The sequence below is a fragment of the Penicillium bovifimosum genome, assembly GCF_028826915.1.
Source record: "Penicillium bovifimosum strain IBT 22155 chromosome Unknown utg000005l_segment0_segment0, whole genome shotgun sequence".
Taxonomy (NCBI): Eukaryota; Fungi; Ascomycota; class Eurotiomycetes; order Eurotiales; family Aspergillaceae; genus Penicillium; species Penicillium bovifimosum.
This window is the reverse complement of record NW_026622714.1, coordinates 5,050,901-5,077,448: the sequence shown is the minus strand read 5'-3', so window position 1 is coordinate 5,077,448 and position 26,548 is coordinate 5,050,901. Positions and strand designations below refer to the sequence as shown.

The following is a 26,548-nucleotide window of genomic DNA, read 5'->3' as shown; positions in this document are numbered from 1 at the left end:
GCTACAATGGTTATTGAGGCGTTACCTAGGGGACTATCTCCGTGGGGTAGGATATTGAAGTGCCTTCTTGCTTTCCAATATTATATAGAGTTCCATGGAACCAACCCAGGAGTATATTACATACAAGTCTATGGACACATTACTGGTCGGGCTACGGGGGTATACTCTATTCCATTGGGAGGGGGATTCGGGTTTGGAATTCATTAGGATATTGTTTGGAGCCTGACGATAGGCCAAGTCGGTCCTTTTGTTCGTGTGTGCTGGTGCCCAATACACACCCTTTTGAGGAGAAACCTTGACTTCGACTTAGTCCAACAAAGCCGGAACCCTGTAGTTCAGTTTGAGCTACACTGTCACAAAGCCCAGGATGCGAATCAAGAGCGAACAAAGGAATCACCAGCAATCCACCGGGTCAGTAAGTCGAAGGCGACATCAGGACGATCTCGAGGAACCTGCCATAAAAGTCAGCTCATGCGCGCATCACACATGTGAACAAGGATACTCACCAGATGACCCGCCCCGTCCACCGTCACAAGCGCAAAACGTGACGCCGTCTCTGCATCGCCGTTGAGTTTTACTCGCACTTCCTTTGTCGTACCGACCGGTTCATTACGGCCTGTTGAAACCCAAGGAAGGAGTGGCTTTGACGAAAACTCTGCCTGTCCCTTCCATGAAAGCGAGTTCGTCCACCGGATTGCCCCTGCCGTATTGCAAGCTAGGTCGAGGTTGCCTTGATAGAATAGAAAGTGCACCCCGTTGGCAAGCAGGGAAAGAACGTGTTCCGATGAAGATGTCATGCCTTCTGGCGTTGTATGAAAGGCGTCAGCGACCTTGGTGGACTCCATTTTGTACTCCTTGACCTCCTCCGGCGGCGAGAGAGCTTCCCAGACGGCGGCAGAGTTCAGATACTTCTCAACATAAGCGGATTCCTGGTAGCATATCTCGTCGATATAACACGGGGCCGTGACTGTGGGTTCTTCGTATTAGATCGACACCGTTGGAACTACTGGTCACCCAGTGTAAAAAGGGTTAGAAAGGTAGTTCTTACTGTCGTAGCGATTGCGACCGCCCTTCCCACTCTCGTCCTCATACCATCCGACGATTCCTTTGTAGCAGACAGATTCGGCGGCGGCGCAGATAGCAGGGTCGGGATTTTGTGTGCAGATATCATACACATCCATGCATCGTGGCATATTCTCCGCTAAGATATTGCATCTTGTCTCATTAAACACGGGCGTGGAAACGCCAGGATTCGTCGTGCAGAGCGTTTCCCAGTACCCGAAGGTAGTATCCTTGGGTGACATGAAGCCATTACCTATTAAGCAAGACTTCAGGTTGATCTGAGGCTCTGAGGGGTATCGTTTATTTTGAGTTAGAATCTCGACTCCTAGGTAGGGGATGTATTGGCCCTATAGAGGTCAGCAGTGCGCACAAACAATGGATCGAAAGCCTTACCGCATACGATTCGCCAGAAATATGAAGGTCAGAGGAACTATGATGGGGGAAGATCTCTGATGTGAATATTTGCAGGAATCTATGCATGTCTACCGCCGCCTCGTGAGAATCACGCGCGACCGTATAGCCCTCGTCAACATAGGAAAATCCAACATTAGCTGGCTGGTCCACGTAGAGCAATGAAGAGTTCCGAGACCAGCCCCATGGATTGTGAACAGTTCCATTGCCATGCTCGTTGATAAGGCACGGCCCGTTCTCCTGGAATAGGCCCATCAGACTGGAGCCCCCGGGCCCACCATTCATCCACAGTGTGAGCGGATCGGCGACGGGATCATTCTGACTTTCAAAATACCAGAAGAACAGGTGTCTCGGGCCGATGTCCAGCCATCCAGTGTACTGAGCAGAGCCCGCGGCACAGAGGGACTCGTTTTGTTGGCGGATGCGTATTGAATGCGGGGAATTCAAGCTGTGAAAGGTGGTGAAGTCCGATGCTGAGGGTTCGGGCCGAAGCACAGTCTGCGAGGCGTAACCCACGCCAGCTAACGTAGCAAGCCAGAACTTTAACATATTGATCGAGCTGAGGCTCAATCGGAGACGAGGGGGATAATTGAGTATGCAGGCACCTATATTATGGATCATGGATGTCGAGTCCCTCCCGGTGAATCTCACGTGAGACACGGAGATCGGCGCCCTGAACGCGGAGTCCGGGTCTCACGATCTAACCAAGACAAGACATCAGATTCGCTAAGCTACGGCATGAATTAGTGCCCAGTAGGCCCTTTCGTGTTTTGCCACTTTGCTACTTTGCGATTCTGCCACTTTGTGTATTCGATCATGTAAGATTACGAGTGCTAACTAGTCCAAATCAGGTTAGTCTATTTTGTTCCATGATCTATACAATGCACCTCACCGTCGCAAACCTCTTCCCCTCTTCCCCAATCTCCCACTCTCCCTCCGTGCGGGTCAGTTCGCTAACCCCATCGCACCAAGGACGCTCTCGTTTCCGTCAAAGACGTCCTGGAGGTCGCGCTCGAAATCGTCGTCCTGCTGGGAATGATCAAGAATCTCGCCAGGAAGATCTTCAACGCTATCAGGGATCTGTTCCAGATGATCTGGAGGAATCGACAACAGCAATGGGAGGAGAATACTCAGCGCTTTTGGGGCCAATGGGTTCTCTCTCTTACTATCCTCTGGAGCTTCCTTCAATCAATTCCTATTGAAAAGCAGCAAAACCTATTTATAATATCATCTTCTACAATAAATAAAATAACCAAACTAAACTAAATACACAAAAACTATCACTTCTTCAATCCTTTTTACTTGCTAGAAGAGACCGAGTTCGACGTGCTGGAGGTGTACCGACATCTGTAGGTTCCAATCGCTTCCTCTGAGTTGACCTTATCTGCTGCGGTCGTACAGGCTCGGACGCAGGTATAGAAGTAGGTGTAGAAGTAGGCGCAGAAGCAGATTTAGAGACTTGCTGCTTTTGCTGAGTCGGTTTCTTTGATCGAGTCCTCTGTATTTGTACAGACTTAGATGCAGACGTAGGAATCGATGCAGGAATCGACGCAGCGGTAGGAATCGGTGTAGGAATCGACGCAGCGGCAGGAATCAATGCAGGAATCGACGCAGGAACCGATGTAGGAATAGATGCAGGGGCCGGTGTAGGAGCAGGAATCAGCACAGGTACAGGAATCGGCGCAGGGGCAGGAATCGGCGTAGGGGAAGGAATCGGCACAGGCGCAGGAATTGGTGCAGGCTCCCAATTCAAAGGCCAAATAAACTGAGGAACAGCTGCCCGCTCTTTTAGCGCCATTGGCACTTCCTTTGCCTGTCGTACGACCTCTGCTTCTGCTATAGAAGCAGAGGATAGTTCAAATGGCTCCCCCTCAGGTGGTGGTTTACCATAGATAACGACATCAGGATGGAATAAAGGCTCTCCTCCATCATCAGAATCACCTCGAGCAACTGCATCATCAATTCTTTGTATATGTGCCCTCATCTCTGCCTCAGTCATGAAGTATTTGCGATGCGTACGAGGACGAAATGGATGTTCACGAGGTTTTGCAAGAGTTTCAATATCAATAACTACCGGCTCAGAGGCGTCAAGATCAATGATTGATACCTCTGGCTCTGGAGCAATTGGTGCCTGTAGCTCAGGAGCATCTGGTGCTTGTGGCTCAGGAGCAATTGGTGTCTCTAATTCCAAAGCAATTGGCGATGCAGGTCCTGGAGAAATAGGATCTGATTTGATCTCTATCGTACGAGGCTTCTTGTCAAGAATGACATAGATCTTAGCACGTTTCTCTCGCTCCACGTAATCAAATTGATCATAGAGATCCTCGAGATCTTGAATATGATCAAGATTATTGGAGATCAATGTAGGACATTTCGTTGTACAATGAGTTGCCAATATGATAGTATCACCTAATTCAGGCTCGAATTTGAACTTCTCTTCTCGTATTGTAGGAAGAAGATCTCGACGAATAAAGTCCCCAAAGTCCAAGATCGTACGACGTTGTAGGGTACAGTAGAATTCGAAATCAGTTTTAACTCCACACTCTTGCGACTTGATCCACGAACCCTGATTTGAAACACACTAGTTCATATTTGGAATAGTGGTCGATCTATAATTTCCAAGAATTGACATTGTATTTTATATGACGAAGGTGTGACCGTGCCTTGTGTATCTTATTCGTATATGCCATACAGTGGTAATTCTCTGCCATACCGCCCACCTCAAGCAGGAGGCGTATTCGCCCGTCTATCTCTCTAGAACGTCATACTTGACCTCACAAATGGCTCCGAGACTTCCACCATCCAAGCTGCATATCATCCGCGACATGATAGAGAGCCAGCCACTTGGCATATCTGAATTGGCCGAAGAAGCAGAATGAAACCAGGCTACGATTATAAATATTCACGCAAACAAGGCGGCAATTTGGAAGTGTGCGCGGACCTCGGCTACGAATAGGACGGGAACAGACTGTAACATCCCTCATGATCGAAGCCCTCTGCGAGCACCTGTCTGAAAAGCCCGGTTTATAACTCGATGAGATGGCTGTTTTCCTCTGAGATGAATTCCGCACCCTAGTCACAACCTCCAGTATCAGACGGGTTGTTCTTGCCAAAGGTTGGTCTAAAAAGTGCACTCGACAGCAAGTGAGGGAGCGAAATGCCGATGATACTACTCCGGGCTATTCATGGGCAATATTGTCGTATACTTTGGAAGCTGGCTCTGGAGATGCTCACCAAAATTGCTGTTATAGCGGACTACTATAAATCCAGGGTGGTTTTGTATTTTCTGACCGATATGTGGATCAGAATGTAGTGGAAAAGGGTCCTGCGGCGGTTTCTCAGGATTTGATTTTATAGCTATGGATTGCCTGGTTTTTTCACAACTCAAATTATCGACTTGCATTGCTATGTCATATAGCGACGGCCGGATGGTAATTTGGGGCTTCCGATCCCAGACAATATCATAAATGAGGGTAGACAGATTCTGTTAAGTTCTTTCAAAACACATGGTATTTACATCAAAGAAATTCGCCCATTATCTGCCCTGCCTTTCGGGCAACTTGTTGGGCATCTGGGCTGATATCTTCGTATTCTGCCATGAACAAGAACCGTTCCTTCCACAGCTGCCATCTCCCCTCCGTAAATCCGTGGCTTCCATCCCAAAGGTCTGTTTTACCGTGTAGAACTTGTTGAATGTACTCAGAACTGTCGGGTCGATCATCCTTCCACATCAACCCTGCAGCATGGATTATCCATTGTGCAGCGGCGCATACATTGGCTGCCAGTAGTTCTGATACATCCATCTTGTACCATGGTGACTGTCTCTGAAGCGCGGACTGTGCCTGACGTCTTCCTTTCTTGTACTTCGTCGGGTCCACCTCCAAACACTTCTTCAATAAGCTCAAACCCAAAGCACGAAGCTTTATCCCTTGACTAAAAAAAGTTGTAGCTAGCAGTCTTGCTGAGAAGGTATTCATATTGATCCATCTAGTGGATGACTTGGATGCGGACACTGTCCATCCTGATGATGCATGGGGTGAGATCATATCCCACTTGTCGCGCCACATGCTCCCGAAGCAGCCCAACCATTTCCGTGGTATGTCTTTAGATTCTGACTCAGATAGCTGTGAATTGAGCTTTTCGGCTTCAACCAGGAGGGTCAGCAATGAGGAATGGCTCGAAGGAAAGTCGGCAGCGGCCTCATAGATTAGCTCCCAGAGAGCCCACGGCGTATCATCATTCTTGAAATCGAGCAAGCTCAGTTCTTTGATTGCGGTGGTTGAATCAATCTTGTTTGAGAACAGTTGCCGTAGGACCTCTGCATGAGGGCGTGCAGTGCGGTATTCAGGGTCTTCAGTGGTCTGGAGCCAGGATTGGTAATCGCTTGTCGACATGATGGAGTTGATGTAGGTGCTACTACTAAGGATGGTTGTTGATGGGACTTAAGTATAGAATGATTTTACTCCTGGTACCTGGTTGCCTGAAAATGAGTGTTGACAAAGACCGGCTGGCAGGTTGGATGTCTCTTCGCCCCCTCAACCGTGACATCATAGCTAGACTAGTCACAGTGATTTGTATTGTTTAGGTGGGTCAAAGTACTTTTAATATTTTAGTCATAGCCCTGGGGTATCAAACCTAACTAAGGCAGAGTATTGCATGTTTACATATAGAATATGAGGACCTGTGAAAATGACGCCGAAAATGACCACTTTTGGCGCCAGAAACGGCCGTCTTTCCACCCGTAACTTTGGAGGGCGAGCGGGCGCTTCACCGCCCACCGTTCAGTACCCTCACTATTTTGCACCCACCTAGCGCCGTTAGTCATCATCTTCCAGCTGTGATGTAGGCGCCGTTCAACAGTCATTCCACCTGCCACCAAAAAGACGCCGAAAATGGCTCCCTTTTGCAGTCCCTCCCAGGAGCCTTCGCTTTCCGTCTTGCCTGGCCGGGCGCCTATAAGATGCCTCTTTTCTTCCCCCTCTCATGTTCTTCCAGTTCTCTCCTCATCCCCAACCCCCACTCCCCAAGTCGACTTTGACAACCTTGTTGCCCGTGTTTCGAGATTCCAACCTTGCTCATTTATCCTGGATTTTCACTATGGCACCTGTGCTCATTCAGTCAGCTCAGGGTGATGAACACCAATACTGGACCGACCCCATTCTTTGCGAGGAAACTCGAACCAGACTGGAACATTTCCGTAGTCTTGGATGGCTACCTCCAAACTTCAAACCGAGGACTTTACTAGGTATTGCCGTCATCGAACGCTACTGGCGAAAGTAAGTGGGGAAATTCTCAGAACAAGGCATCGTGTGTAGGCAATAACTCATGAGTATAGGTTTTGCATTCAGTCGAACGAGGACTACGTGGACCACCTTCTTCTGGAGGATCATGCGATCTACATGAACTTTTTCGACTGGATGTTCAAAACATCGCGAGAGAAAAAGCTGCAGTCTTATGATGAGTACTGGCGCCGACTTTGTCAGTATTTCGAGCTGTTTGCCCGTCGCCGTGTCAACGAAGACGCTCATAAACAGATGCGACGAGTACGAGGATTCCTTCTATGCTAGGGGAGATTAGACTAATTGTGACATAGTTTCTAGAGGGTCCTTTCCCGGCCGAGCGCAAAATTCCACGACGAATGAAGGACAAGAACACTTTAGATGTAGACGTCTTCTGTGTGCTCTACCGGCATCACTGGGTCCATTCGAAGTTTTTCCGTCATGGAAGTATGATCGTCCAATTCGCTACTGTACAGCTATGGTCTGCCATTACCGGGAGTCGCCCCGGTGTCATGCTTCCACAAGACACCTCCGTACCCGACCACTCATCTCTGGGCAAACGGAAACGGGCTCTCACGTTTAAAAGCGATCTTCCAAAGTACATATCGTTGAAAGACCTTCCGGACTCGGTCTTCTATCGTGATATAGAACTTTTCTACCTGAAAGACCCTCAAAGCAAACGTGATGTTCTCTGTGCCATCATAGAGTTTCGCAATCTTAAAGGTCGACCGGAGGGTCCTGATGGGTAAGTGTGCTTCTGGGCCCCTTGGTGTTATTAAACTGATGCTGACGCTTACTGCTAGAACCAAATTTTTCATGCACGGCGATTACCAACTAGCATATTGCCCGATCACCCAAATAATCTCATTTGCTTTCCGCGATGGTGCGTTTCTCAACACCGAGCTCACACCAGAGCTCATTTGGCGGCTGCGGGTTCCCAAGCACAATTCGTCCCTTCCTCTTCGGTGGAGGCCCGAAGTTCTCAACACGCCTCTCCTGCGGCGCTTTGGGCGCACTCCGTATGGCTATGAACTTCATGAGTCTTTAACGATGACTTATGATTCAAGTCGACAAGCCTTCAAAGAGTTGGGCCGGGACGCTAGATTTGAAGACGATATCGGACATTACAACTTTCGCCGTTGGACAGCAAATGAAGTCAATCGTAAGTTATTCGTGCGCTGAATGTATGAAAACTACGACTTCATGAAAATGGAGATCTTGTCCCACCGAGGCTGACTAGCAGCGTATAGGAAATTTCACTAGCCAGGAGCGGCAAAGAGTGCTTGGTCAGTCTGGCGACGCGGTCTTTGAAAAGCACTATCAATCACAATTTATTGGACGCGATCTCCAGCATGTCGTTCTTCTTCGACCGCCTCAGGAGGGTCTAGTACGTTTTGCCGGAAGTATGCTCAGGAAAAGAGATCTTTGCGCTCCGTCCGAGCTTACTGATACGCACAAGCTTGCTATTCGCCAACATCCGGATATTCTGCAGCTTAGACGAGAGAAGAGAGAGCTCATGGCGGAGATGCGATCCCTGGCTGGTACAATCAAGAATGCCCGGAAACCGTTTCCGCGCCTGTATCAAAGACATGAAGATGTCAAAAAAGAATTAACTAAACTTCGAAAGAAGTTAGCAACCGACATGCGAGAGGCAGCGAGAAAAGACCATTTCCAAAATGCGCCCGTATTAGAAGTTGACAGGCAGATAAAGCAACTTCTCGGCGAGTCTGATGAAGCTTCTGGTGATGAGGATTCTGGTGATGAGCGCTGGGAACTGCCTACTCCAAATTATATGTTTGCGGAACGGGCACGCCTGGTGGAAAACTTTTACGGGCCCGATGCAGAGAACTTTGACGAGGACAAGCTACTTGCTCGACGCATCCAGGTTACCAAGGATATGGTTGCGCTTCTGCGGCTTTGCGAACCGAGCAGACGAGGCAACCGAGTCAATTGGAATATTGACGACCAAGATGACTTACTTGACCAGCCAGAAGACTCGCCCGCTCCCGAGGAAGACACTATGAAATGCCCAACGAATATTTGCATCATTTGCTGTGGTCTATCTCGCCAATCATCATCGAAGCTTCCTCCGCATGAATTTCCTTCCAAGCGACAGGATTCTCTTCGTCGTCACTTAATTGATACGCACCTGGTCCATGCGCGCGATGGAATCAGCTGCAATTGGGAAGCCTGTCGCAATGTTCCCCAGTTCAGCAAGATCACCGAATTTTTGGCCCATGCTTCCACTGCACATTCATATGATATTAATCTCAAATTGTGTCACCTCCTGCAGCTATCACAAACTGACTGCAACGACATCTCATCCAGAGAAGTGTCTTTGGAATTTAAGTATCGACCAAGGACTGAGACTCCGGCCTCCTCTGTCGAGCTCGAGATGGGAAATATCGATCCACGCCTATTGGAGGCCCACCCTGTTCCCATCACGAAGACTTCACCGTGCTACTTAAATACTGAAATTACCACCCCTTCTGGTGGCTCTGCAGTGAAAAGTCTTCACCCCATCTCAACCGAACTCCCAACTAGGCGATCGACGAGGAGTACTGCAGAAGTGGCGGATCTCGCATCTTCTCCTGAGCCGGGTTCTCAACAAGGCACCGAAACTCCCGCCTCTGTCGATTTTGGTATGGCAAATATTGACCCTCGTTTGATGGCACCCGGCCCTATCACCAAGCCATCCACTTGCCTGCCAAGCACTGGAATTCCCGCCTCTTCCGGATTCCTATTGACGAGCACCGATTCAAACCTGGTGGAGATTCCTACACGGCGAGTGACGAGGGGGGCAGCAAAGGCAGCAAATCAAGAACCTGGTCCTAATATTGGGTTTTTACCACAGCATGCGATGCGCTCGTCTCGGAAACGTGGGCCCCCCGAAGAGCCGCCTGGGGGGCAGCAGAGGGGTAAAGGACGAGCATGTAAAATGAAAGCATCCACTATCAAAGATACGCCACGTCGGTCAAAGCGGTTACGAGCTCGATGATTTGTTGTCTTGCCGATGGTTTGCGAGTGATTCTTTTTGTTTGTACATATCTTGGGTTGCATCCCACAATATCTCCCAATAGATTATACAGTAGATCCTACCTCAGAAGTCTTCATGGCTAAACATGAAGTTGACCTATGACTATCGTTTCTCTACTCTGGAGGCTAAATCTGTATTGCGCATTTTTGATAGCACTGAGCTTTGAAAGGCGAGGTCGTCATTCGTTGATCAAGAAAATTCTCATTGTCTCCGTTATCAAGTATGACATGGTGCCTTAGGGTCTTGGTAGATTGAGAGAAGATGCTTAGCGACTCGTATGGCCGGCTGACCACTCCTCAGCAATGGGAGAAGAATACTCGGCGTTTTTGGGGCCAATGGGTTCTCTCTCTTACTATCCTCTGGAGCTTCCTTCAATCAATTTCTATTGAAAAGCAGCAAAACCTTTTTATAAAATCATCTCCTACAATAAACAAAATAACCAAACTAAACTAAATACACAAAAACTATCACCTTTTCAATCCTTTTTACTTGCTAGACGAGACCGAGTTCGACGTGCTGGAGGTGTACCGACATCTGTAGGTTCCAATCGCTTCTGAGTTGACCTTATCTGCTGCGGTCGTACAGACTCGGACACAGGTATAGAAGTAGGTGTAGAAGTAGGCGCAGAAGCAGATTTAGAGACTTGCTGCTTTTGCTGAGTCGATTTCTTTGATCGAGTCCTCTGTAATTGTACAGACTTAGGGCCAGACGTAGGAATCGACGCAGGAATCGACGCAGCGGCAGGAATCGATGCAGGAACTATCTATCGCGCTTTCATTCGTTACCAGCCCCAAACCTAACGTGGTTCCGGCAAGCTAACATGTCTTTAGTAAGGTCTGTTGTTACTTTAAGAGATGAGCCAACGTCACCTCCATAATGCATCCCAGCTTACGGAGCACGAACTATGGGAACAAAACTCGGATTATGCCCCAACTCCTGGCTATTGTGGCAGCCCCTACGCAGCGCTATCTACCTTGAGCCCCTTCCCTTCGATCGTAGCTGAGAATGGCACCGAGCCCTCCAGTCCATCTGGCTCACGCATTCCCAAATTTGTTCAGCTTTGTGAATGGGAAGATGGAAAATCCTACGATGAAGACCCGCCAACGTGTATCCACTACCGCATAGAGTGGCGAGTGACCGTCAATAACAGGGAGGTGTCAAAGGACACAGAGGAAGATGTCGTTTTGGCACCCAGCGCCTTCTGGCAGCTGTCATTGGAGAAGAAGCTAGAGAAAGCTCTTCGATGGAAAACTGCTCGCCATCGCCAATTGAGACCTGATGATACTGTCATCGTACCGTCAACAAGCGATCGTACTAAACGCAAACCGACTAAACGATTTGACGAGACCGACATAATTTGGACTCCGATCGAGAAGCAACTTCTGATGTGGTCAGATCTTTTTCCCGTGGTAAGGAGCTCACGTTGAAGATAAGCTTCAACTATGTAGATGATCGCCACTCTTCTCCACTCAAAACTTCATTTCGAGAAGTGTGTGATATGATGCTGGAGAACGGTCTTGACCTTGAACAAATGTACAGGGTCCAAGATCCTAGTTTCTTCATTGAGAAAGGGATCAAAATAGGCATCGCGCGACGTTTCGTAGAGGATATTGGGAAGTGGGCTCAGAACGTGAAGAAAGCGGTACCTGTTTTTGAGATTCTTTAGTCTGCGCAAGTCTTCATTAGGGCGTCATGGCACTATCTGGCAGTGCGTTTCACATAACTCTTGTGCAAATGAATTAACTCTTTGTGGTCATCCTGTATGGATAGACAGACCGTCTTCTCAACACTCAGTTACGCAGAAAGAAACCTGAACGGTTGCCTAAACAATGTGGCAATGTGCGATAGTGGTGTTCTGACCTGTAAGTTGCTCAATCGAAAAGGACAAGGCCAATAGTGGTGAGAAACGAGGGCCAACGGCAAGCAAATTTGCAGCTATTAATTGAACAATGGTTGTCGTAGAAATGTGAGGGTTGAAAAGAATATTAAATAATTCATTTTCTTTTTTAACAGAAGAAGTAGGGTGTTTACTGATTATCATTGGGTAGACAGCAGTCTCCACTCTAAATCAGCGCATTTTCCTAACACTTAGGCAACCCCCCAAGTCTAGAGCAATAGATTTATTTCACCCAGGTTAGAGATGTCCTGGGCAGGCCCCGTGCCAAGCCTAAGCTGCCATATTTTCCAGGCCGTACCTACCTTCTTGGCTTTTAATATTAATAACTAACGGGCCCCTGTATTGTTTTTTCCAACAATACGAGACCCCAGGGGCCGGTTAGTTCTCGAACCTTGATTCATGTACAGGCTTTTTCATACCTCTAGAAGTCACTTTTTCTACACCACGGTTGAATTACGCACGCGGTAAGCTGAATAAGTAGGCTAGCTACTTTCTCTTATCCTCAGGCTTCGAGTAGTCGTAAATGACTTAGGAATCTACTGCGGACTCTTGGGTATATAGAATCCCCGTTGGAACCGCAAGTCATCGTGCTTTACCCTCAGGGCCTCAGTAACTTCTAATATATTAAGATAATGGCTGTTCCAAGTCGCGGAACGAGAATATGGCAAACAAATTATTAATTGCGAAGATCTGGTCTGTTGGAATTCCGCTTTGGTCGTATAATTTCACGTATGTTGTTCCGGTGTATCTTTGTCGAACTGCTCCAGATCCTGGTCTGTCACTAGCTTTGGGGCTGGATAGTAGGAGCTCTTGATAGGTCAGTCGTCTTTTCTTCAGACGCATAGCTGGAGACATACCAATTGCGAGGCAAGGAAAGCCCAAAATCCCGAAGCATCCGCCGATAAGATGAATACTTGGCCGGTTTCCCGAAGGCGTATGCCCACACACACATCTGCATCGCACATCTTGCTATATTCGGACGCTTTTTTCATTAAGCTTGATTTGCGACGGCCTTGTTTCTGGCGCATGGACTTTTTGTCATATTTAGTTCGATTGGACTGGGTGGGAGGTATGGAAGCCATGTTCAGAGACGCCGCAAAGCGTCACTATTGGCAATGGCTGAGGAGTGCAGGGAACTAAATAGCTGGGGGTATAGATTAACTAGGTCTCAGGGATTCTGAAAGCTTCGAATGGCTACAGTGTTAGGGCGTTGAAAACTAGTGTCGCTCTCCAGAAACCGTGGTCTTCAGAGTCATGGCCCACGAAGACCTGAAACTGTCCCTGGTGAGCTTATTGCGACGACCATATTGATGCCCGCCGCACCGAAAAGCGGTTGGCTTCTACAACGGTTGAGGAGCCGGTCAACGATATCATAGTAACGCGTCAAGCTGAGGTCTAGAACTTCGTTTTGGACAGCTGACCGATGTATAAATATTGGAAGAACCGATCAACTGCAGGTGTGATTAGAAAATAAACCCTTTTGGTGTTAACTAATTTCACAATTGGCATACCTCAAATTCAGGAGGTAAATCATCGTTTAATCACCAACCGCAGGTCTACCCTTAACATTTTACCATCATGTTCTCACCACTCCTCAGCTAGTCTTTAGTGTTTCATTATTATCATCGTTGAAAATGCACAAAAATTTACGTTACATCAACATTGTGACTCTACGAGCAGCTTTTCTTTCTATTGCATGCATTTTGTTATATTCTCAATTCGGTTAGGAGCACCAGTCCATCCCTAGGAACACTGACTCCGTCTCCAGGATCACAAGTCTGTCTCCGGCGGGCGACGAGCTCCCGATTTTCTTCTCAAAACTTGGCCTCCAGCGTCTTCTCCTTTATTTCCATTACTTAATACACTATCAACCATGCCTGAGTTAAGGTCTTCGAGATCGAAGCGTCCGCGCTCGACCCAAAATTGCGGGGAAGACACAACCGATGACCGTCCACGTCGCATCAACAACTGTCAGGTGACAGTCATAGCACCTGACCAGATACCCCGCTGGGGACTTAAGTAGCGTTAGCCAGTTAGATAGAATACCATCTTCCTCTCTCCACGCTTCAGCAACAACGTACATGATTTACCTCGAAGAGTCTTTTTTAAGCGAGGCATGATGGATATAAATGGACTGATCGAAGGAAAAATCATCAGCTCGGGTCTCAAAACGCGTGTTCTCTACCAGGGTATAGCCATGTAGATGCCCGATAAAACGCAACATTGCTCACCAGCACGTTCAAGCATATCACTCGCGTTCTAGGAGGCGTGGAAACTTCAAAATAGTATCAAAGTAATTGTCCAGTTCGCATTTATGACGCTTGTAAGATTGAAGATGGTTTGGTTGTTGAGAATGTTGAGATCGAAATTCACACACCAAAGGAGCTGTTGGTCGGTAATTCTTGGCAAAATTTCGAAGATTCCCTCAGACGAAACATTTGAGCTGAACCCAACTTGGTTAGGCAGGTCATGTGAGCATTACCCAGCGAATCATGTTTCGTCTGAGCATGCTGAGGTAAGTTTAAGGGCCAATAATTAAAATTGATCAGTGGTGGAACAATATCCACAATGCTCCAAGCTTTGGACAGACTCGTAGCAGCGAGCGTTTGATGGAATATGCTAGGGAGTTTTTAGCTAAACTTTTTTTCGTACCTGTAACTATGTACTAGATTTTAGGCCGCGGATGCGCATTTCCCGATCGGGGTGCCGCCGCTTTACGAGGTCTCCCGGCGCCCGATGGTCTTGGGAATTAACTGCGACGCTCAGCTTCGCCTAGCCCTATGCCGTGAAAGGCAGGCGGAAAGTCACCGGAGAGGAAAAACTATCCGTAAGTCGAAGGACAACCAATCGGAGGGGCAGAATTCAAGCCGAATTATCTCCGAGGTCGTTTTGAATGAGGGGGCTCAGGGTCATGCTCACTGAGTATTTCACAGCACAGGGTGATTACTCAGTGCTACTCAAGGTATGCTTAGTAATGTCAAAATAATGCTCAGGTTATGCTCGGTGAGCTGCTCAGTGAGCACTCAGGGGTCTGCTCAGTGAGCACTCAGGGTCTGCTCAGTGAACACTCAGGATCTGCTCAGTGAGCACTCAGGGTCTGCTCAGTGAACACTCAGGATCTGCTCAGTGAGCACTCAGGGTCTGCTCAGTGAGCACTCAGGGTCTGCTCAGTGAACACTCAGGGTCTGCTCAGTGAGCACTCAGGGTCTGCTCAGTGAACACTCAGGATCTGCTCAGTGAGCACTCAGGGTCTGCTCAGTGAGCACTCAGGGGTCTGCTCAGTGAGCACTCAGGGTATGCTCAGTGAGCACTCAGGGGTCTGCTCAGTGAGCACTCAGGGTCTGCTCAGTGAACACTCAGGATCTGCTCAGTGAGCACGACCTGAGTGCCCACTCTACCGCCTGAAAATAAAGGCAGAGATAGAACAAATTAACCACATGACATGTGGATTATTTATTAGCCATCTATTCTGTGATGCTAGCGCCAGCAACTAAAAATCCACCTAACATTGACCATCCTTTTTCTGTTGATAGCCCCTGCCCCAGGAAGTTATTCACTCGTATGCCCTCTGAGAGATGATGACGTATGAAATTACATGACTTGTGCCTTTTGCCCAATCCCTGCTATGGCCGGGATGGCTTGTATGACTATGAGGTACTTAACATCCAGTCGAGCTATAAATACAGCGAAATCCCCCACGGGTAGTCAACCACAAATACTCGCAAGGGCTTGCAGCTCACTACCTCTTTTATTCTCTTCATGATTCGTCCCAGTGTTTAAACGTTCCTTTCCAACCCTGGATCATGGGTATAAAGCTCCAGACTTGCGATTTAGCAAGGGAACGGCGCCGCGCGAGACGCAAAGAGACCTGGATTCCAACGGGAAGCCCACCGAGAGGATGATGCTACACGTGGTAAGCATAAGCGGACCGATGAGTCCAGAGCCCTTCACCGGCAGTACGTTGAGCTCTGGATCGATTCCCAATTTCCATGTTTGTTGACTTTTTAGGTTTCTGATTGAAAGTGGAAGAGTATCTGAAGGCTATGAGCTGGAAGAGGGATGCCTGGCACCCAAAATTACTCTGGTCAAAGAATTTATTCGGTGGTATGCGCATTCTACCAAAGGGCGTCTCGACCCAGAAGGAAGACCCACGGCGGTCACGACTTTGGCATGCGCCGAGAGATTTTTCGGTGGCTTTGAGACAGCTACTGGAAACATGGTTCCTCTAGAGGACCCTGTAGAGACTTACGGGGTTAGTATAGTCCGTTTTGCGAATGCTTTGGATGCTTGCGGCTGACCATATCGTAGTGGATCAAAGCAACTCTGACCAAAGAGAAAGTCATTGTGAACATGGAAAATGCAAATTCAATTTCACCAAGACAGACTACCTCCATGCCGTATCTTCACTCTGGACGGTCGATGGTCCTGTCTTCATCCACGGAACAATGAAAGTTTTCCTTTTGTTCGCCCTACAGCTTTTATCTTTTCACTGGTGCAAGGGTTGGGGCGTTCATTCCCATAAATAAACATCGACACCAGAGAGGTCTTCGTTATAAGGTACATCCACCCCATGCACATGTTCTATCAGGCTACTGACACCTAACAGCACATAGACCTAGTTTTATTTCGTTCTAATTCTTCTGACGAGCCATGGAAGATTGGGTGGCGAGTCAATGAACAGTGGCTCAAAAAAGAAATAGGAACCCTGAGTACACCGTGTAAGTCAATTACTTCGTTCCTAAAATGTGCCAATTCATCCTTTTCTTTTCGCAAACACTAACTCGCTCGACAGCTTTGGCATAGGCATCCGTGATCACAGCAGGCCTCAATTTGCATCGGGACTGCTTTTGCCATCATTGCCATCGACCAAGGCGCAATTTACGGAATCAACACCATAGAAGACTTGGCTTCACAATAATGTAACCACCCAGTATCCCCTCTGCGTCCAAAGCATTGAGATACCAATAGAGCAAAGGGGTAGAACTTGTTGCTATCTTGGCCATCGAAAGCAATACCTGCATGCTGGACTGGGATCTCGCCCATGGACGGATCGGCTGATAGCCCACCGCTGCGGCATAGGAATACATAGGTTATCGTCAGGCCTAAATATCCGATAGGCAGTGCTGCCACTGCCAGTCTGCCAGTGCATTAGTCCAGTTACTTTCGTGGGAGGTGAAAGCTGGAACGCAAAACGCCAATGGAAGGAGCCGGATAAGTGACAGCCTGTTGCTCACAGGCTGTCACAGCTCAACCATGAGGGCTGCATCATGCACGTGACTGCATAGAGGCTTATCTTGAGGCTTATCACCAGTTTAAGCCTGTGCTGACATTTACGCAGTACTCGTTGATCCAGAGCACAAGGGCCCTGCCGCCCTCATAAAGCAGCGCCAATGTATCACAGTATCTCTGAGTGCATAGTTATGCGCCAGGAAATAATATTAAGTGAGTCAGTGACCTTGCAGGTATCTGTCTACAGTCTATCTGACACAGTGTGACAGTCACACAGGCCGCAGGCGCAACGAGGCAAGCGGTCGAATACCAATGGCACCGGGCGCCTTTTTGGGTTATGTACCTTAGTTTTGTCCTCAGAATACTCATCACATTATCCAAACGTTCTGATTTCTGCCGAGCTTTTGGCGCGCTAAACCTACTCGGTATCCTGAGCTATGTATGAAGTGGCAGGCGGTGGATCGCAAAGTCCACCGCCTTTTTGGGGCGGGGCCGGCTGGGGAACTGAGGTAAGCCCCGCCGGGTCTTCAGATGTCCAATCAGGAAGGTTGCCCGGATTTCTGATATGAACGCGCCTAGGCATATTATCTGGACCACTCAGGGCTAGTAGCACTAGTCAGGGATGTGAGATGTGAGACTTCTTGTGTTTGGCTTTGCACCTAGCTCTCTCAGTCTGTAGCCCTCCTTCTTTCCTCCTTCATGCAACCGCAGAGTTCGTCTAGAAACTCCTACATTTTGTCGCAGCGTTCTAGCACTCTTCTCTTACTTCTCTTCTGAAGTTTCTTCTCCAACAGCATATCTCAATTTTTCAAACACAGACAAGATGCCGGCGACACTGGACCACCTCCCGGTTGAGATTCTACATATGATACTCGCTCATTTAGGCATCGACTGTCGCTACACAGATCAATTAGAGCCGCCGGATACACCTCATCGCTTTTCTCAAACGCCCGATCAGCCATCCTGGTACTCTTTAAAATTGCAACCGCTTCTCTCCCTTTGTCTGGTGTCCAAGCGCTTGTGCAACGTCTTCCAACCTATCCTGTATCAAGAATTTATGCTTGGGTGTGGCGACTCGTGGTGCTCAGAGCTTTATACATGGGACGGTCGGCTACTTTCGTTCTTGCGAACCGTCGCTCGGCGACGAGACCTGGCTGGATTCGTGAAGAGGATTCGTATAGTGCCGCATTTGCTCCAAGCTTCTTGCGAGTATCTGGAAAAGAAGGAGAGAGACCGCCATGGGATATGGAAGGAACGGGGAGCACGGTATCAGATGCTGGATGGGAAGATCTTGACTTCCCCGGTTCCTCCTCAAATTGATATGAGCAGGCCTATGACGTCTAATTGTCATGGACTATGGACTGAAGCCATTCCTTCTGAGGGGCCGGAATTGAGGATCTTCATTCTGGAAGAGGAGGCTCATGACACTCTCCATGAGCTTGCCGTTGCATTAGGAATTAAAAAGCCCGAGCAACTATCAGCCAAACACTTGATTACTCTTTTGATTGCGGCACTCCCAAAGCTAGAACATTGCAGCCTTTTGGTTGGTCCCTATCGGGACAAAATGTGTTCTCACTCTGGACCCCTCTCGGCTGCTGGGATCTCCCGACTGCCGCTGCGAACTTTAAACGTTGGATTTCTACTCAAAAAACACGAGGACTTTGAACTCGACTGCACCGTCCGGGCCCTTCTTGAAGTGTCGCCATGCCTTGAAACGCTTAACCTCCATAGGTGCAATGGGACTGGCCAACAGGTCGCATTACCTTTTCTGCCGAGTCTCAAGCATATTCGCATCGTGTGCAGTCGTCTCAACGAGCAAGCTCTTGACAACATACTTAATTCCTGTGACAGCTTATGCAACTTCGTGTACGAGGCGAAAAAGCCCTTCTTCAACCCATCCAATGGGTTACCAGAGAATGAATGGGACTGCAGCGATCACTTCCAGCTCTGCAATGCTGCAGGATATCTCAGCCGCCACTATAAAACACTCGAATCAGTCCATATCGACCTGCGGTACCGGGGAGGCGACCCGGCCGTCCCGAGCTCATTCAGCTTTCGAGAGCTAACCGCCCTGAAGCACCTCTTTCTTAATCTGGACGAGTTCCACAGCAGGTTCTTCATGCCGCGTTGCACGGATGAGCAAATCTTGGTCCAAATTCTCCCTTCGGGCATTAGCTCCCTGCACCTTGCTGGGCAGATTGGCGAGGACCTTCCGCGGCTGGAAAAGAGTCTGCTTGGTCTTGCCGAGGCCGCTATCGAAGGACAGTTCAAGAATCTGAAGGAGGTGAGATGGGACAGAGCGGCCAAATTGAATGCGGAAAACGTTGTAATGTCCTTGTTTGCCGACGCAGGGGTGGACTTTGCATACGACAGCTGGCCAGGGACGAGCTTGTCATTCTACGAGAGCGCCAGTATACCTCCACTTGCAAATTTTAAAAATCCATGGTTGGCATTTCTGGAGAGCGTTGAGGAGGACACCAGAGACCTTTAATGATTAGCCATCTTGGCAGAGCCCACGTGACCTCACTGTCACCTGACCACTTTTTCTCCCCACAGATAGTCAACTGTCCTTTCCATTTCTCCTTTCTCCTTCTCAGTGCATTTAGGATACTAGAATACACATGTTATCTTCCAGTACCTTCCCATACATCTCAATGACTCTCCGGGTATGATTTGCATAGGTTCCAGTTAGTAAACACCTATTACGGACTCCACAACCGCTCTGTTGAATAGTAATACTGGAAGGTATACTAAGCAGCATGTAACATTGTCTTCAACCAAACGGAATTGTAATTCGTGTCTGTCTATCTGTCTATCCACTGGTATGAACCCCTATTTATGCTTCGCCCTCCACGCCTTCCTGTAGTCTTTGCTCATGGGCTCACATGCTTGTGAGCCTCGGTGAAGAGAGGGGAAGTGAGCACAGCTTATCTCTGCCGAGGGCTTGGTCTTTGTTAGACGTCCGACTTCGCTGAGCGTTGAACATTGGCGTAGAGCCGATAGCGGAAGAATTATGTGTAATTCTTCAACACGCTCAAGGCATATATATCCACCGCAATGAATCAGAACCAGAACAATTGGTCTGAGCGGTGTACGGATTACTCAGCATTTGTGATAAAAGGCTTCATCGCATGGATACCTAGGACAATCAGACACACTTCTCCTCTTCTAGACTACCCCTGTGTTAGGTCTGCTCTCCTGTAGTCCCACTACTCCATGGAGTGGCGTACCTGGTTCGCAGACAGCCCAGGTTCGCGTTTCTCGCTCTTCAGTCTTCACTATCCATGTAGGTAGGACAGTAGGACCACTATACCAATGTTTGCTCTCCCATATATGATGATATATCTACCTAATTGAACCCCCAGGCCACTGCAATTGCCGCACTTTCCTTGAGTCAAAACATCAAACAGGGCATTTGATGGAAACGCCTTGATCTGCTGGAAGCCCTAATTAGACTACGTCCCGCAATAACTATGGCTTATCGGGTGTTTACCGTACACCTGAGGCATCTAACCACTGTCATGACCACATGGAAGTAGGTATACCTATATTTCCTTATTTGATTCCCTCCTCCTACCTACAGTCCACTTGATCAAAAATAACATACCTACTGTCTTGGTTCTCCGGGAATCTCCTGTGCTAAGAAGGCTGTATCACGACCATACAGTTGACAACCCAAGGAGGAACCAATCTATCTAGTGTAGTGGGAGAACTGCGCCATCGTGGTGAAATGAGCGGTGTGCGGATTATTCGGCATTTGTGATATAAAAGGCTTCATCGCATGGATACCTAGGACAATCAGACACACTTCTCCTCTTCTAGACCACCCCTGTGTTCTCTTCTCCTGTAGTCTCGGGGAGATAGGAAGTCTCGTTTTGTTAGAGTCTTTGAGGAATTCAAGGAGGCCTTGCAGGATCCCTCGCAGGCCTTCGGCTGCCCGTTGCAAGGTGGTAATATCGTCTCTTGCATGCTTTACCTTCTGGATATAGCCTCCACAGATCGATACAAGGCTCCCAGCGACCTGGATAACTGCAATAACGCTTGCTGCGGATGATAATCCATCCATTTAGAGGAACAAACAGTATCAAGAATTAATTTTAGCGAGGCTAAGCAAATCGGTGGCTGTATATGGATATTGGGTTTGGTGTTGTAGTTTAAGGACATCTGGGCGGAAGGTAAAGAGGGGTAGGTTAGGCGCCGGGGGCGAGGCTGTGATTCAGAGTGCATTCTCAGGCGCTAAGGGGATGCATTTCCCTGTCGAATGATTGAGACCAACGATATGACTACTCAAGAAAGGGAAAGATGGATATACATTTCAAGGTACAATATGCAGAAAGGTCTTAGTCATTCATACCTATACGACTTCTTTACTCAATGCTTTCTGAATTCTGTATCGGGGAACGAATTCTTAGGTGTTGCTAGGGCCACCTGCCGGAATTTCCCACCCCCTTGAACACTAGCGTGCCTGACATATAAGAGGGCTACCGGACCTCATACGGATATCTGTATCTGTCCCTTCAGAAACATCAATGAGGCCATTTCAATTCTGTCGGCTGGATGACTGGGAGGTCTCAGTAATCGTTATACGCGCAGAGTTGCGGAAATTCTAGTATGCACCACGATAGGAAATCTGGGCTAGCTTAGGATTTGTATATAGTACTGTCACTGCAAAAGAACGTGCAGAATCTGGAGTATATTACACGGTATACTAGCGAATTTTGTTATGTGGACATGTTCGCGTGATATAATTGATTGGATCTGAGAGTGCGTTGTTTTCAAGCGTCTCACATAGATTATTAATCAGAAAGCTCATAATAAATAACATAATGATAGACAAAAAAAATTCATCAGCTTTGTTTCACACGAAAAAGGACTTCGAATCAGCTCAGATATTTAGAGTTGATGTACCCCAAACCAAGCCCTGGTGGAAGAGACACGTATTTGATTCAGGACAAATTTTCTTAGCGAACAGGGAGCTTGTGGACTTGCGTTTGGAACACTTTTATATCAGGCGCTTGTCGGGCTAGAAACAAAAAAAAAAAATCATTCGTCGACATCGCGAGGGTGGGATTCCTGGTACTTTTCAATTTCGCGGTCGGTAATGCCTGGAACAGCGTCGTATCTGGTAAGAGGAGCCAGTGGAATGTCGTGCTCCTTGAACTGCGCCAATTTTTGTTGCGTGAGCTTGTGGGTTTTGTTGACGCTGTAGATCTTGATACGGTGTGCTGAGGATGTGACATGCAGACCCCAGTTCCAGGCTGCTCGCACATTAAGTGGTTGGGTATTCAAAGAATTGTCCCAACACCTTCGCTACGGCTTCGTGCTTGTTACAGAGCTATGTTGTTATCTTACTCGAGGAAGATGAGGTCGATTTACAGGTCAATTGTCTGAATAAAACGACAGGTGGAAAAATAAATACCACCTCGACCCAAGTTAGCAACATTATAGAAAGGGATCAAATTGAGTGTTGACTTCATGACTTCGATGCGCATCCGGTAACTTACCTCAACGGACATACCACGCCACCGATTTTGTCAGTAACCAGCGCAATAATACGCCTTCTCTCAACCTGCCTTAAATGGGTAGTATTGCCCAATTCGTGACAGCCAATTGTCTGGAATGCAGTCAACGTAATGGCGAACACTATGACGCTGTAAGACTTAGAATTGATTCATGTTAGACAACGAGTAAATCATGATCTCTTCATCAATCAGTGATCTATCTAGGATAAAATGGCCGGTCTAGATTCTATTTTTTATTTGTTCTTAAATTGCCCGATGGATTCCTGGCGTACATAGCAGGTAGTACATCTGGTGTGAGCGTCTGGTCGAGCATTCACCCGAATGGTTATATAGGGTGACTCTATTCTCTTGAGATGCCCAATCCGCCTGTTCAACACAGCAGAGTCACTTATATGGATTGGATCGTTGGGAATACCCGACCGTGATTACATACATTCTTGCCACGAGAGCAGATTGGTTTGTGGATATGGGTGGGGCGAAATCATAACATGGGTAAGTGGAGTAAACATGTACGGGATACGGTGGCGTGAATTGACACTTTCCGTAACGCATGTTCATCGTAATCCCCTTAAAAGTGTTTTCCGCTGTGCTTCAAGGGTCTGAAAGGGATGCTCATGGGGCTTTACTGCCAGGTAGGCATGACGGTCTCTATCTACCCCACAGTAGGGGGTTTGACATACGGTAACGTCGAAGTCAAATTTGTACAGTATGAGCGGTTGCATGTCCGCCATCCTAGGTACCTACAAACGAGCCCGCGGCCCTACTCAGTCAGGTTTCACGGGATCTAGCATATGATATGATACCTATCTTTCATACAGTAACAATACCGATATCGATATGCATAAACCCCCAACGACCGACCCATGCATCTGACAATGCTCGTTCCGCTTGTCCGACCAAGCACTCCATTATCATCCAACCATATAAATTGGGTTTATCGGCGCGGATACAGTATCTATACATTCGATAATTAAATACGTCCAGTGAACTCTACTTGCTGCAGACATGCAGCCTGGGAGGCGAGCATGCTTTCTGAGGATCCTTGCGATATGCAGGCAGTGGATTGGCTATATATTATTACCACATCGAGTAATTGATCAAGAGCTATAGGTGTTACTACAGCTCTAGAATGCCATGATCTGGACCATTGGAAAATATGGCGATGCTCTCGATACGAGACAGCAATGAAATTATCCTGGTACTCGGCTACAAAGAAAATGGAGCTTTAAAAAGTGGTGACGAGTCCAGGAAACTTAAGATTTCAACTACACGTAATTTTTATGTTCAGCCCAAGGGCTCTTGCTTACATAGGTAGTAGTCTGGATCATCTTCATACATCAAAGTTCAGGCCCTAGCCTTTGAACACCATCACTCCTGCATCATCTCGAGTATAGTGAAGAAGGCGTCATCGGCTATGGACCGTTCCTACCTGTCGAGAACAAAGCTCCAATGAGTGTAGGCGTAATACTAAAAGCCAATTCAAAGTCATCTCAAATCAAGGGAGGAGCCTTTCTCGGGGGTTGAGTCTATATAATCTTCGTCCCTCGAGCGAGCCCGACCCAGCAAATGAACATACTGATAACGTCTTATCTGACCTATTACTATTACCCCAATTATCATTCAGCATGGGTGGCGACAAATATTACACTTTGGCCGAAGGTACAGGCCCTTTCTGACTTGGATTTGTGCTTATGCCTGACTATTTGTAGGCTGCCCTTTTGCAAGCAACAAAACGGCTGTTTTGATGCGGGATAGACAGGGCGGCGGGCTCGGATTGCTTCAGGATACTCAGCTCATTGAGACCTTGGCTCATTTCTCTCGCGAGAGAATCCCAGAGCGGTAAGCATCTTGCCCAATTGATCAGTTACTTTGGGGCCCCTATAATATACTGACATTGGACCCTTGAATAGAGTCGTTCATGCCAAAGCTGTTGGGTAAGCTGTTAAGTCTCCGTCGGAAAGTTTTCCGGTTGAAACTGTGTAGATCATATGGCGAGTTCGAAGCTACCCGCGATTGCTCTGATTTTACCTGCGCCAGCTTCCTCAACAAAGCTGGAAAGAAAACATCGGTGCTTCAGCGCGTTTCAACAGTCGGACCCGAGTCAGGATCTGCCGATACCTCTCGCGATGTGCACGGTTGGTCAATGAAGCTGTACACAGACGAAGGAAACCTCGACTGGGTTTTCAACAACACGGTATGCTCGATCGCTATCTTGGTAATATTTTTCAGGATTAATTCCAACTTTGATTACCACCTTAGCCTGTTTTTTTCATTCGCGATCCGATCAAGTTTCCATCAATGAACCGATCCCACAAGCGGCACCCCCAAACTCATCTTCCCGATGCAAGCATGGTAAGTCCTGCTTCTAACCCGCGGATGAGCAAATCTAATGAGAATCACAGTTCTGGGAGTATGTCTCTCTCTCGAACTACAATGGATGAATTAAGGCTCTAATCCAGTTTAGTTTCCACGTCGGCAACCCTGAAGGCATACATCAACTCATGGTTCTATTCAGCGACCGCGGCACTCCAAAATCGGTTCGCTACATGAGTTCGTACAGTGGACATACATATAAGTTCACCAAGGCTGTAAGCGATGATGATTAACATATGCTGAAACTTGCTCTTACTAACGTTCTGACTAGGATGGCTCGTTCAAATATGCCAAAATCCACGTCAAAACGCAGCAAGGGATACAGAATTTCAGTAGCGAAGAAGCTACCAAGATCGCCGGAGAGAATCCTGACTATATGATCCAGGACATGTTTGAGGCCATTGAAAGAGGCGAATATCCTGTTTGGAACGTGTACGTCCAGCTGATGAGCCCCGAAGAGGCCGAGAAATACGAATGGAATATCTTCGATATGACCAAGGTTTGGTCGCATAAGGATTTCCCTCTGCAGCAGATTGGTCGTCTTACGATGAACCGCAATGTGAGTCATTGCAACCGTTCTGCAGTATTCGGTTGCAGTAGCTGAATCCGAACAGCCGCAAAACTATTTCACAGATATTGAACAAGCTGCATTTTCACCATCGACAATGGTTCCAGGGTTCGCCGCGTCTGCTGATCCAGGTAAGTCGAGAGGGCATCTCAGTTACTTCTTAGATCCCCCGAGGCTAACTTTTGGCTAAGTACTACAAGCACGACTCTTCGCATACCCCGACGCGGCCCGTTACCGACTCGGGGTGAACTATCAGCAGCTCCCAACCAACGCTGCCAAGGCCCAAGTATACTGTCCCTTCCAGAGGGACGGAAAGATGCGATTTGACGACAACTATGGCGGTGACCCTAACTACGTTGGCTCCTGGATCAAGCCCACTAAATTCTACCAAGACGTTAGAGGATCAAATCCAGGAGCATTGTCCCTACACACCGACCATGAAAAGTGGGTGGGAGAGGTTTCGGCCTACACGAGTGAGATCTCTGATGCAGACTTTGTCCAGCCTGCAGCATTGTGGGGGGTTATTGGCCGGGAGCCTGGTCATCAGGATAGGCTTATTGACAATCTCGTCTCCAGCGTTAAGGGTGTTAAGTATCCCGAATTGCGCAAATCTGTCTATAGTACGTGACCCTTATAGCTGCTATCTTCGAAGAGATACGTCCACTGCAGTGCAAATCTAATATTGATTATAGGCCTTTTCAGTCGTGTCAACAAGGACCTCGGGTTGAGATTACAAGAGCGTACCGAAGCAGCAATCAAGGCCACATGAGATCGATCTGCGTCTGGTTTTTGTCTTGTGTGACTATACTTGATTTGTGGAGGTCAATGCCAATGCCGTTGGATGATTTGATATGATTTGTGTTTTATGGATGGTTATTGAAAATGACAAGGGCACATGATAGGTGATATGACTGCTTAAAAGTTGTCCCTTTCCCTTTTGACTATCCACCGGATCATTGCTCCAAGTATAGATAATCGACTACCCTGCTAATGCACCACGGATCGAGGCCGGTGGACCTGGCCGTAAATATACACCCAAAATGTGGTGTATGACAAACCACACCACCGTGACGTTTTACAATGAATGACTGATGCGTAAGATTGATGCCAAAGGCGGGGTTGAAGCGCCCACGACTGGCGCTTGGAACTTGTGGTTTACCTGTGTGTACA

The 26,548-nt window shown here is 47.8% G+C and overlaps 9 protein-coding genes across 9 annotated transcripts; 4 read left to right on the top strand and 5 right to left on the bottom strand.

Annotated features, from left to right (window-relative positions):
• Positions 1 to 374: 374 nt before the first annotated feature.
• Positions 375 to 2,022, bottom strand: cp8 (putative carboxypeptidase Y; the record flags this gene model as incomplete). The annotated part of the gene is made up of 4 exons (XM_056667890.1): positions 375 to 452; positions 507 to 967; positions 1,049 to 1,409; positions 1,456 to 2,022. The coding sequence occupies 4 exons, from the start codon at positions 2,020 to 2,022 to the stop codon at positions 375 to 377; spliced, it is 1,467 nt and encodes a 488-aa protein (XP_056521486.1).
• Positions 2,023 to 2,761: 739 nt separating this feature from the next.
• Positions 2,762 to 3,457, bottom strand: N7515_007145 (uncharacterized protein; the record flags this gene model as incomplete). Its single annotated transcript, XM_056667889.1, has 1 exon — positions 2,762 to 3,457. The coding sequence occupies one exon, from the start codon at positions 3,455 to 3,457 to the stop codon at positions 2,762 to 2,764; it is 696 nt and encodes a 231-aa protein (XP_056521485.1).
• Positions 3,458 to 4,455: 998 nt separating this feature from the next.
• N7515_007144 (uncharacterized protein) lies at positions 4,456 to 4,737 on the top strand (the record flags this gene model as incomplete). Its single annotated transcript, XM_056667888.1, has 2 exons — positions 4,456 to 4,495; positions 4,532 to 4,737. The coding sequence occupies 2 exons, from the start codon at positions 4,456 to 4,458 to the stop codon at positions 4,735 to 4,737; spliced, it is 246 nt and encodes an 81-aa protein (XP_056521484.1).
• A 254-nt stretch (positions 4,738 to 4,991) lies between these two features.
• Positions 4,992 to 5,867, bottom strand: N7515_007143 (DUF3632 domain-containing protein; the record flags this gene model as incomplete). The annotated part of the gene is made up of 1 exon (XM_056667887.1): positions 4,992 to 5,867. The coding sequence occupies one exon, from the start codon at positions 5,865 to 5,867 to the stop codon at positions 4,992 to 4,994; it is 876 nt and encodes a 291-aa protein (XP_056521483.1).
• Positions 5,868 to 10,643: 4,776 nt separating this feature from the next.
• Positions 10,644 to 11,216, top strand: N7515_007142 (uncharacterized protein; the record flags this gene model as incomplete). The annotated part of the gene is made up of 1 exon (XM_056667886.1): positions 10,644 to 11,216. The coding sequence occupies one exon, from the start codon at positions 10,644 to 10,646 to the stop codon at positions 11,214 to 11,216; it is 573 nt and encodes a 190-aa protein (XP_056521482.1).
• Positions 11,217 to 12,411: 1,195 nt separating this feature from the next.
• On the bottom strand, positions 12,412 to 12,768 carry N7515_007141 (uncharacterized protein; the record flags this gene model as incomplete). The annotated part of the gene is made up of 2 exons (XM_056667885.1): positions 12,412 to 12,495; positions 12,544 to 12,768. The coding sequence occupies 2 exons, from the start codon at positions 12,766 to 12,768 to the stop codon at positions 12,412 to 12,414; spliced, it is 309 nt and encodes a 102-aa protein (XP_056521481.1).
• Positions 12,769 to 17,738: 4,970 nt separating this feature from the next.
• On the top strand, positions 17,739 to 19,406 carry N7515_007140 (uncharacterized protein; the record flags this gene model as incomplete). Its single annotated transcript, XM_056667884.1, has 1 exon — positions 17,739 to 19,406. The coding sequence occupies one exon, from the start codon at positions 17,739 to 17,741 to the stop codon at positions 19,404 to 19,406; it is 1,668 nt and encodes a 555-aa protein (XP_056521480.1).
• A 2,552-nt stretch (positions 19,407 to 21,958) lies between these two features.
• On the bottom strand, positions 21,959 to 22,725 carry N7515_007139 (uncharacterized protein; the record flags this gene model as incomplete). The annotated part of the gene is made up of 3 exons (XM_056667883.1): positions 21,959 to 22,225; positions 22,434 to 22,558; positions 22,710 to 22,725. 3 exons carry the CDS (start codon positions 22,723 to 22,725, stop codon positions 21,959 to 21,961), a joined length of 408 nt encoding a protein of 135 aa, XP_056521479.1.
• Positions 22,726 to 24,062: 1,337 nt separating this feature from the next.
• Positions 24,063 to 26,147, top strand: N7515_007138 (catalase; the record flags this gene model as incomplete). Its single annotated transcript, XM_056667882.1, has 11 exons — positions 24,063 to 24,096; positions 24,147 to 24,276; positions 24,348 to 24,371; positions 24,421 to 24,631; positions 24,697 to 24,789; positions 24,840 to 24,847; positions 24,902 to 25,025; positions 25,082 to 25,369; positions 25,425 to 25,509; positions 25,579 to 25,998; positions 26,071 to 26,147. 11 exons carry the CDS (start codon positions 24,063 to 24,065, stop codon positions 26,145 to 26,147), a joined length of 1,494 nt encoding a protein of 497 aa, XP_056521478.1.
• Positions 26,148 to 26,548: the final 401 nt, after the last annotated feature.